The following is an 11,290-nucleotide window of genomic DNA, read 5'->3' as shown; positions in this document are numbered from 1 at the left end:
TGCCCCCACCCCAAAGGCGCCAAAGGCACCCGGTCCCGGAGCAGCCACGCGCGGCCCGTGAGCCTCGCCACCAGCGGGGGCTCGGAGGAGGAGGACAAAGACGGTGGGGTGCTGTTCCACGTGAACAAGAGCGGCTTCCCCATGGACAGCCACACCTGGGAACGCATGTGGATGCACGTGGCCAAAGTGCACCCCAAGGGAGGAGAGATGGTGGGGGCCATCAGGAACGCGGCCTTCCTGGCAAAGGTCAGTGCTTAGAGGAAAGATGGGCGATGTGGGACCCCCTCGCCGGCGCCCCCTGCCCACCCCTCCCAGTTTGCTCCGGAAGCCCTGGAAGTGGGGGCGGGGCGGGCACGGAGCTTGATGTCCTGCACCCCACATGGTCTGGCTGTGCCAAGGTTTTGCCAAACTCCATTATTTTCTCAACCCCATCTGCATGCCTCCTGCTGCAAAAGCTGGGGCCGCAGGTGATCCGGTAAGGCCAAGAATGGGTGGACCCTCCAGGAACCCCATCCTGCTTGTCCCCCTTGGAATCTCTTGCTCCTCTCCGGCCTCCCTAGCAAATGATTTATTAAGCTGTGAATGAATTCGCCTTCAACCAGTCAGACTTCTCAGTGTGAATCATTTCTAGACTTTTTGCCAATTTTTCCGGCAGTGACTTTCACCTCTGAAACTTGCAAAAACAGTGAACTGTCACTTCCCAGCTTATCTGGGCTCCAAGGAAAGAAAAAAAAAAAAGGAAGTTTTGGCTGTGGTTTAAAAGGGACTTTCCAGTACACATGATGAATTAGTCCCAGGGTGAAAGAGGAGGCTCCAGAGGAGCAAAGCTCTTTTTACTTTGGAGAGAAGCCAGCAAGCGGATTGGGCTAGGCCCCTGAGGGTGTCATTGCGGGGAGGGACAGCTCTGGTGGGAGTAACTGCATTAAATAAAATGCCAGGATGCACTGGAGAGAGCTGCCTGGCGGAGGAGGATGGTGTCCCCTGGGCGCTGGCAACACTGGCACGGCTCAGAAGATTCCTGGGTTGGTCTAGGAATGCCACACCGGAGACCTGGAAAGCCATCTGCTAGAGTCCCCAGCCTGGTGATAGCTGAGCATCTGAGCCGCAGCAGCCTGCAAGGCTGTGTGCCCTTGGGGAAGTGACAGATCCTCTATAAACTTCCCGCTACGCTTCTCGTTACAGGGTTTTATTACCCTGCTAGCCAAGGAAAGCGTCATTAGGCTGCCCGAAGCCTGTCCACTTGAATGTCAGCCCTAATGACCCACAGCCAGTCTTCCTGCAACACTGACTGCCCTTTTTCTGGGGTGCAGAATCTTTATTTACATGAGGAGCCGAGCCCTCACATCTGGAGGGGGTGGCAACAGGGAACGGAGGCCTGACGCCTGGTTTCCTGCTGACTTTATGCCTCCCAGTCTAATTGAGTCCTTGTGTGCCCCCCTCTCCTTTCGGGGGAGACTGTGGACTCAGTATTGGTAAGACAGTCTCCTGCCTCCTAGCTGCATCCCCTGTCTTTCTGCAGGCCTGGGAATGTGGGAGGGCTCCCTGCCTTGAGAGGCGGGTTTGGGCGGCACAGCTCTAGGCGTGGAGAAGCTCTTGTCTTCCCCCACCCTGCAGCCACATCGTGCCTGGGGCTTTCTTTGCCCTTTGAATCAAGACGGTGTGTCCACTTCCTTGGCTCCTCACAGCAACCTTGGGTGCTGACAGACTGTTCTTACAGTAGGAGGGACCTGGAACAACGCAGGGACTGAATTTTAGCCCTGCTTGCTCTACTTCTCTGTGGCCAGCTCACTCACTGCAGATCAGAGGCCTTACTTTTCTTTATAAAATGGGAATAGACCAAATTTTGTGCACTATTCTTTCCAACTCTAAAATCCTATGATGTCCTGACGCCCCCGCAGTCTGAGTTTCTCGAATTGATCTATGTCACTAGGGGCCCTCGAAACTGACGTTCCCCAGCTTCTGTGAGCCTTCTCTGTTCTCAGCTGGTGCCTTTTATCTTTCCTTATGTGTCATGGTTCCCAGACCAGCTCAGTCTCCTTGTCCTCTTCTTAGGACAGTTGCTGGTTTGTCATCGGTCACTGCCCCAAAATGCGCACATGAAACAGTATTCTCAGCGAGTGGCTCAGAACGTAGATTTCTCCTTCCCGCGTCCTGGAGCTGACGCTTTCAGGGAGCCCAGTGCCGTGTCCCTCCTTCAGTGTGGCAGCCACATCGCACTGTACTCTCCCGGTGGCCAGAAGGTCACGTAAAGACAGCTGCCTGGCCAGGAGCTCAGCACTGCTCCCTCCTCTACACCCCCCTGCCGTCCCCAGTGCCCCTGGACCTGGCTTCCTCACAGCCTGCCCCTGCCCATTCCGGACACATGGCCCCAGCGGTCCCCGTGCAGGGGCCGCTCCTCTCTGACACGGGCTCGAGCTACACTCACAAGTCCTTTTCTTCTTCCGTTGGCCCGGGTCCTGCGGAGCCTTTTACAGAAGAGGCTGCTGGGCTGGGGCGGAGGACCGGGGCAGTTGTTCATTGAGTGCGGACCGAGAAGGCACAGGGGAAGGTTTCGAGAGTGAGGACGGGACACCCGTTAGCTGTGGTGGGTTCTGCTGCAGGTCCAGATGTGTACGGGGGCGGGGACAGGAGGGTTCCCCTACCCCAAATTTGTGACGACAGGGTCTGCTGTGGAGTTCCTGAGACTGAAGTTAGCACTCGCCTGGTCAAGTCCAGGGCTTTTCAGGGATTGCTAAGAAAACAGCAAAAATCTTTGGAGGAGAACAAAGAACGGGCTGGGAAGGGAAGGCTGGGAAACCTCCCCGAAGCAGACTTGGCAGGAAACCTGGGTGGATTCGGCAGGAAAGATCAGCTGGCTTCTTGCAGAGCCACACAGGTTTGTGTCTTTCTCATGTTGGTTCCAGGGTGGAAAAGGGTTCACTTCCAGGGGTGTGAGCTTTGTCCAATGGAGAGCAAAGAGCTGTGGGTATGTTAGGTGTGGTGCACGCCTGTCATCCCAGGACTCTGGGAGGCTGAAGCAGGAGGGTGGCAAGTCAAGCCCACCTGGGCAGCTTAGCTCCTTAGTGAGATTCTATCCCAAAACTGAAAGTAAAAAGGGCTGGGGATGTAGCTCAGTGTGAAGACCTTGGATTCAATCCTCAATGCTGAAAACAAAAAAGGAAGAAAGAAATAGAGAACAGAGAAAGTGTGAAGTGCTTGGGCTTCGGGTTCGGCTGCAGGCAGGTGTCTGGTTTTCACCTCTGCCCAGGCTCTTGCTGTCTGCCGTGTCCCTCGCACCCTCAGATTGGTCACTCAGGCTTGGCAAGAGCACAGTGGGCCAGGGACCAACCTCTGTGGCCTCACACTTCTCCCTCCTAAACAGCCCTCTCCCCACGGCTCCACTTTGCCCTGGTCCTCTTCCCTCCCCGAGCCACCTCGTGCCACCCCGGTCTCCAGGGAGCCATCAGTTCTGCCCACTCCCTCTAGATTCTGCCCTGCTGGGGAGGGACTTAGTGGCAGGAAGTGAGAGTCTCACGGGGTCCAGGTTGTAATTCCAGGCCAGAGGCTCCGGCAGAACCACAGTCGGAAAATTTATACCAATTTAGGCCCACCAGAGCTGTATGCAAGCATCCTGGCCAACACTAGGGATCTGTGGTTCAGAACGTCTGCTAACTGGAGAGTCAGAGTAACGTTTTTCAGTGACTTTCTCCTTTTTTGGTGGTGGTACGGGGGATGGAGCCCAGGGCCTTCACTCTGAGCTGGATCCCAGCCCTTTTCTCAAACTTGCCATCCTCCTGCCTCAGCCTTCCAGAGTCCTGGGATTACAGGTTTGTGCCAACACATCTGGCATTTCAGTGGCCTTAATTGGTACTTCTTAAATAGTTAGTGAGCTTTGCACTTGGGGGTGGTACTGGGGGTCGAACTCCAGTCCTTGTGAGGCAGGCAGCAGAACCACTGGGCTAACTCCCTGGCCCCAGTAAGCTTTGAATTTTGTCTGATATTTATCTCAAACATTTGTTCACTATTTGTATTTCTTCTTTTGTGAATTGTCTTTTTGTGGTCTTTTTATTGTGGTGAAATATACATAACAAATAATTTGCCATTTTAGCCTTTTTCAAACGTCCGGTTCTGTGGCAGTAAACACATCCATATCGCCCCTTTATCACCATGGTTCATTTCAAAACTTCATGTTCCTCTGCTGACGCGTGTGCTCCTTAAGTACCAACACCCAACCCCTGCCCACAGCAACCACTCTCTACTTGGTCTCTGTCAATCTGACAGCTCAAGGAGCCTCAGATAAGAGGAATCACATGATAGTTGTCCTTTTGTGACTGGCTTATTTCACATAGCTAAATGTCTTCACAGTTCATCTATCTTGGAGCATATGCCAAACTTTTATAAAGCTGAATAATATTCCACTAAATGGATGTACCACACTTCGTTTATTTCATCCACGCATAGATGCATGGGTAGTTTCTACCTTTGAGGGCCATTTTTTAAATTGAGCCTTCAGGAGTTATCACTTTGTGTGACCTCTTCATGAATTAAAGATATTAACTCACTGTCGCATGGGACAGTGGATGTTTTCATGCTCCTTATTAGAGTGAGAAGGTATCTTCAGGATGTCCTGATTATGGGCTTCTTTGACTTTGTGCCCCTGAGAACATGTTGCTGATGACTCTAAGCCCCAGGCCCTGCTCTGCTGACTTGCTGGCTGGTGCCCTTGGAAGCAGGTGAGGGTCGTGTTTCATCAGGGACATTAGGCTGCCTGACTACAGCCAGCAGGTGATGGGGTAGGGTTTGAATCTGGGGCCCACAGAGCTGGATGCTGGGGGTCTCTAGTCTAAACACCCCAGGGAGCCCTGGTGTCTCATCTAAGTGCGGAGGGATCAGGAAGCTGGCCCCTGCTGGGGCCCCAGCAGCTCCGCTGGTCTCCAGGCTGGTCTCCAGGCGGGGTTTGCAGGTGACATCATGTTGGTGTCTTCTTCCCCACACCCCTGCTCCCTGGGGATTGGAACCTGCATGCATTTGTCCCACCTGCTGGGACCAAAGTGGCCGCAGCTCCAGCACAGCTGGCTGAGGTAACTGTGCAGCTGTTTCTAAAAGCCTTTGGGTGCCACGGGGGCAGGGCGGCTCTTCCGAGCCCCAGCTGCTGCCTGGCTCCTACCCTGCTGCTCTGCTACATGCGCTCTGTGGAACCTACAGCGAGTTGAAACAATGCGGTGGTCGCAGAGGACCGTGACCCGGGAAAGATTTGTTCCCCTGCTAGTGCTGCTCAGCAGAAACACAAGGGTCCCTGGTTTTGTTTCTGAGATGGGTCTCACTGTGTCATCCAGGCTGACCTAGAACTCCTCTTTCACAGGATCCTCCTGCTTCAGCCTCCCAATTAATGAGCTGGGACCACAGGTGTGCACCACTGTGCCCAGCGCACCTTTTAGTGTGTGTGTGTGTGTGTGTGTGTTTAAACTGGAACATTTTGCGTCCGTGAATGACTCCCAGGAGGAAATATGATTTCTGTGAGTGGATGTGTTGTATCAAAAACGTAGTCCGCAGAACAGTTGTGTCTGCCTGTGTGCCCACACAGCCACGTGCACTTCACACACACAGTGCCTTGGGTGTCACGTAGGAAGTGTGACTGGCTTCCCTCAGCAGTGGGGGCAGGTGCTGTGAAGTGTGGTGTCTCAGAGCCAAGACAGACCGGAGGAACTGAGTGGGAGAGAGCAGCAAGGAGTGGCGGTGAGTTAGCGAAGGGTGGCACTGGGAGAGTCCACGCCCCGTGGACAGCCAGGGGGAGGCAGGGGCGTCACTGGCAGTCCCTGGCTCTGCCACCCCGGGCTGTCCCCAGATCCACTTACCAGCAGCTTCCTTTTCTGTCTCTGAGCCCCAAATCCCCAGAGCTGCCCTCCCTTCCTTCTGGGATGGAGCTAATCTTTCCTTTAGCCTTTTCTGCTTCTCCCTAAGAGAATGAACCCTGGAGGAGGCTCCTGTCACCTTCCCAGGCCCATGGGGGCTGAGTTTCTCTGACCAGTGACCCCGCCCCACCAGGCAGGCAGAGAGGTCAGGAGACCCAGGCACGTGTAGGTATTTTGCAATAAAGCAAAACCAAACCAAAACAATGAAAATCCAAGCCAGAAAACCCAGCGTACAGACAACAAAACCATGCCCAGCTGGCGTCCCTCACCTTCCAGGAGGGGCCTGAGTGGTGTCCCCTGCTTATTCCCACACCTGGCCCCACAGGCAGGGTTGATCAGAGTCCTAAATTCCGAGGAGATGGTGCTCTCCTCCCCTTGCCTGCCTGGGGTCCTTTGTCCTCCCAGCAGGGAGAAGTCCACTGCTCAGTTGTGGAGACTTAAGCAAGAGACAGAGGAAGTAGTTGACAGGCAACTGACTGTCAGGGCTAGGAGTGCAGGCTCAGGAGTCCGGAGCTGCTCCGTGGGTCAGACAGGCAGGGTGGAGGAGGCAAGTGGATTAGAAAGGGACTCAGGAAGGTGAGCTGGGCTTTGCTGGGAGGGAGGGATTGAGACGCAGCGCCCACAGCGCCCTGCTGCAGCGATCTAGCGCACGCTGTATTCTGCGTGCAAGGTACCCGCGTTGGCCAGGCAGCAGGAGGTGTCACACAGTGAAAACGGGCAAGAGTGGAGCACTTGTGTGTCAGTCCTGCGCTCTTAGGCTTCGGTGGAGGGGACCAGCCGCTCTACACTCGTCACCCCGAGGGGAACCACCGTGGCCAGAGTACAGCCCGCTCTGCAGTGGGAGAAGCACCACTGCTCTGCTCTGGGGAGGCGCCACTGGGACAGGTGGCCGTGCCAACATGGCCCTCTGCACTCAGGAGCTCTCCGGTGATTTCAGCCTGGGCTGAACAGATCCCTGTCTCTTTCTCTGCAGCCTTCAGTACCCCAGGTCCCAAACTACAGGCTGTCCATGACGATCCCAGACTGGCTCCAGGCGATCCAGAATTACATGAAGACACTACAGTATCCTTCTGGCCCGGGGGCGGGGATGGGGACTGCATGCCTGGTGGCACTGGTGTCCCCAGCTGGTTCCCCAGCGCTCTCTGAGGTCAGGCAGGGAGGGACGCCCCATGTGAGAAGAATGATGGCTCAAAGTGGGGCCTCAGTGACCAGGCCTTGTCCCTCCAGGCAGGGACAGCAGCAGGGTCTACCTGAGCCTGTCAGTCTTCCCTTCCTCCCTTTCCCTGCGCTTTGCTGTCTCCAGGGATCCGCTCTTCCTCCGCCTTCCTCCCCTTCCCACTTCCCTTTGCCCATCTTGGTGCTGCCCTGCTTCTCACCTGTACGGGATGCCTGTCTTCCCTCTTCTTTCCAGTTCTTTTGTTCCCGGTTTCCTCTCACGTTTGCTTTTATCGCTGGCCATTCATGATCTCCAGGGACCCATCTGGGCTTCCACAGCCACCAGGCTGGTGACCTTGGTCCGGCTCTGCGTGGCCAGTGGGTGTGAGAGGGTCCTCTTCCCACTTGGCCCTGTGCAGGACTTGCCTCGGAGCCCCGTGGGTCCAGGCTGAGATCAGACCAGCCACACCTTGGGTCCCTTTGTCCTCGAGAGTTCTCAGGCTGTTTGTAGCCAAGACTAGATTGGCCCTGAGGGCTCACCCCTTGCGGTGTCTTTGCTGGGCTGGAGTCCCTGGGGAGCCTCAGCACCCCAGGACTCTGCTCTGCCTCCTAAACATAGGAAATGCAGCCCCCGACACACCGGCCCCCTCTCTGTCCAGGGTCTGACACCAGCCTCGAGACTGGGACCTGTCCAGCAGAGCCAGTCCTTTCTGTCACAGGGAAGAACCTTTCAGTGGACTTCAGTGTGTCTCTTGTGGGGACCAAACGCCAGCACCACCTCCACAAGGCCGGGTGTTGCGGGGCTTTAGGGGGGACACCAGCTTCTGCTCGTTCGGGTGGAGATGCTTGATTAGCTCTCTGTTCCCGAAGAATGGACCATCTGCTCTCTGCACGGCCCCTCCCGGGTAGAAATGGGACGCTGTGAGGGCAGGAGGAGGCACACATAAGATTAGGGGTTGGGCCTGACCCTCAAACCCGCACCCCATATAGGAGTTCCTTGGGGTCCAGAGACCCAAACCTCCTGTGCAGCAAGAAGACTGGGTCCCCGAGAGCTGGCCCTTTTACGTTCCAGGAGGTGACCAATTAGACAGGCTCCCTCCTCCTCTAGGACCCAGTCTTCCCAAGGTCTCTGGGCCAGAGATGGGAATGACTGGAGGGTGTGGGTGGGGAAGATTGGCAGGAGCTGCCGGATGCCCTGCAGCACATCGCTGCCCCGGGGGTGTGCTCCAACCCATTCTGGTGGTCACTGCGAGCCTGCAGACTGCAGGAGCTGTTCCCCGTGGGCTACCTCCAGAGAAGGCAGAGCATCCTCTCTTTCTCTGCCTTCCGGCCTGGAGTTAGTTCCTTTCTTGGGACCCCCGATCCTTTGTCCTGAACACAGTGACAGGTGTCGGGGTGGGGACAGGCAGACCCAACCACAGATGTGCTCAGTTGTCAGAGGATGAGGTCTGGAAAGGTCGGGGCCACCCAAGCCCTGCGGGATGGCGAGGGGCCCTCAGCCTGGTGGAGGTCTTGCCGGGCAGGGGAAGCCTGAGGAAGGTGCTTTTCACCCACTCCCTTCCAGGGGTCCATTATGTTCTATAAAAATGAGAGGTCATTTGAAACTATTTAGTTACAGGTTTCTCTTCCTTTATGAACTCCATGTATAAATTAAATGTCTAAGTGGGGAAAGCTGGGCCTAGAAGTGAAGTTTTGCTAATCGAATTGTACTTTCAATGTGCAGGGACTCTACTGTTTGAGGAAAATCTTTGGTAAAGAAAATCACTTCACAGTGAGAATATTTAGTTCCTCATTTTCCTCTGCTCAAGATTTTGTAGGTTGTGCCTTAGGAATTTCAGGCATCTGTGTTTCAGTGGTTATGATAGCCCAGGCGTTAACCGTGGTCCTGTCCCCAGAACCTGTGGTTCATTTGTGTGGAGTGGGGGATTCTGAGTGTCCCCATCCACCGCCTGAAATCAGAGCCTCCAGGAAAGGTTCTGAGACTGCTTTTGAGCTCTGCCGATGGTTGTTAGGTGTCCGCATGTCTGCCTGGCCAAGCGCATCTGGGCCGCTAGGGGACCCCAGCCACTCTGGAGGACGTGGAGCGCCTCCCCATAGCTGCTCTGTCACGGCAGGCACACTGCACACCTCAGGTGCCCGCCGTTTACCATCCTCCCAGCAGGCACTTTTTAAAGAAACAATTTTGTTTGAGGCTGACGAGGAAAATACACAAAGCAGCTTTTCTCTAGGCTGAGAATAATCAAGAGCCAGTCTCAGAAAGCCTTTGGTCTCCGGAATGACCTGCAGCAGCCTTGCCGTCCCTGAGACCTGAGCAGTCAGATTCCAAACGTGGAGAATGGCACCCTCTCTTCAGGGTTCATAATCGGCGTCCAGCGCCATCACGAAAAGAAGGTGATGTTTCCACAGTAAACTCTGCTGCAGTCTGTGTGCTACTGAAAACCTGGCCGCTCGTCCAGGTTCTGTTCCTTGCAGCCATCTCTGTCGGTCCTTCCATTCCGTCCTGCCGTCTGCTCATCTCTCCATCCATGCATCCGTCCGGTGTTCCATCCACCTGCCCATTTACCTACCAGTGTGTCCGGCCCATCGTTCATTCACTTCCTCATTCATTTAATATTTGCTAACTTGCATGTGTTGGGCCTCTGCCAAGCTTTATGGGGGTATAAAAATGATTCTTAAAAAACGGCCCCAATTCTCAAAGGACTTGTAGTCTGGTATGTAAAGTCAGACATATATTCAACCGACCAGAACAGATTAAAAGGAGCTGTTATTAAAGTTTGAGGTGCCTTGGGGCCTAACTAAGAATTCTATTTCCAGGGCAGAGAGGTGAGGAATTAGTGGCTGTTAGCTACCTGTAGCCATGGGCCACTTCTGAAAAGCCCCAGCCTTCTAATCCCACTGAGAAATCAGAATGCATATTTTCCTCTGCGGATGACTGGGACATTTGGACTTTTCCGTCACTTTCCCTTTACAAACTTCACACAGATATAATCACACGGGGACCCAGTTCTTTGAAATTAGGAAAATGAGACCACTGAGCGGGTAAGTGGTGCATGAGCAGTGGGCTGGATTCTCTCTCTCACCTGAGCTGCCATTCGGCTCTTCCAACCTGTGTTCCCTGAATCTCAGTGCCTGGACATCCTAGAGTGCAGGGCCCAGGGCCCAGCTGGAGGGGGACCGAGGACTGGGCCACTCGGACAGCCACCTATGGTGGTGAAGAAGAGTAACCCCGGCAGCAGGAGGATTGTGTAGGGTGTCGGTGCCAACCTCCGGGCACTAACTCTTGGGAAGGGGAGGGAGGCGGACGTGGGACCTCAGTTCTGCTCGGTGCACCGTGCTTTGAGGCCTTCCCTGAGTTCCCGCATGGTGCCTGTGCGGAAGATGCATGCTGACGGACTGACAGACAGACTGCACAACTGCATGGCCCCTGAGATCCTCTGTTGTGCTCTGTCCTGCAGGTTAATGGAAACAGCAAAGGAAATGACCCGAGAGTCCTTACCTATCAAATGCCTTGAAGCCGTCATCCTGGGCATGTATCCTTGAAGTCCTGTGAGCTTCAGCTACTGCATCTGTGGGACTTTTAACACCCCACATTCACATTTACATTGTGAACTCCCTTTGTGCTTCTCTTTAACTTTCCCCGTTGAGAGTTGGACCAAACCAGTTGTCTCCTTGGACCAATGTCAGTCCAAGGCTGTTAGCTGCGGCCTCCACCAGGGCCAGCTCCCAGTCCCGTGACCCGCAGTCTCTCATCTCCAGGAGAATGCTAACTTAGAGGAACTAAAGGGAGACGAAGGCGTGGAAAGACACTCGGGGAAGTGGAACCAGGGCGAAGAGGTAGCATCCAAACCCCTCTCCAAGGAAAATAGAGCAGGTGGTGGCGGAGACCCGGCCTTGTCAGTGTGTCCTGACTTGGTGAACACAGCTGACACAGGGTCTGCTCCCTTTCATACCTTTCTGTTGCATTTCCCAGCACGCTCTTGACTGTTCAACCTGAAATGTGTCTACACATTTCAAAACACATCTTGAGGGCTGGGGATTTAGCTCGGTGGCTCCAGTGCCTACCTCGCAAGCGCAAGGACCAGAGTTTGGTCCCCAGTACTGCGGAAAAAAAAAAAATTTTTTTTTAAAAACCTACATCTTGAATGTTTATATTTAAAAAACATATTGCAATAGGGCCAGGGATTTAGCTTAGTGGTTCTGCCAGCTGCCTCGCAAGCACAAGGACCCAAGTTTGATCCCCAGTA

General features: G+C 54.6%; 1 protein-coding gene across 3 annotated transcripts in view; it reads left to right on the top strand.

Annotated features, from left to right (window-relative positions):
• The first annotated feature begins 6 nt into the window (after nt 1–6).
• Vash2 (vasohibin 2) overlaps nt 7–11,290 on the top strand; it is a 27,301-nt gene continuing 16,017 nt past the window's right edge. Inside the window, exons 1-4 of one of the 3 annotated variants that reach the window (XM_010642553.1) lie at nt 7–246; nt 6,865–6,953; nt 10,029–10,085; nt 10,502–10,576. In XM_010642553.1, the coding sequence (XP_010640855.1) occupies nt 142–246; nt 6,865–6,953; nt 10,029–10,085; nt 10,502–10,576 (326 nt within the window). In that variant the 5' untranslated portion in view covers nt 7–141. The remainder of the gene's footprint in view (nt 247–6,864; nt 6,954–10,028; nt 10,086–10,501; nt 10,577–11,290) is intronic. The other 2 variants (XR_783975.2, XM_010642554.1) reach the window with 2 other exon arrangements.

Source organism: Fukomys damarensis, unplaced genomic scaffold (genome assembly GCF_012274545.1).
Source record: "Fukomys damarensis isolate Sample0158 unplaced genomic scaffold, DMR_v1.0_HiC HiC_scaffold_11, whole genome shotgun sequence".
Taxonomy (NCBI): domain Eukaryota; kingdom Metazoa; phylum Chordata; class Mammalia; order Rodentia; family Bathyergidae; genus Fukomys; species Fukomys damarensis.
The sequence above is the reverse complement of the archived record's forward strand: the minus strand, read 5'-3'. Positions and strand labels throughout refer to the sequence as shown.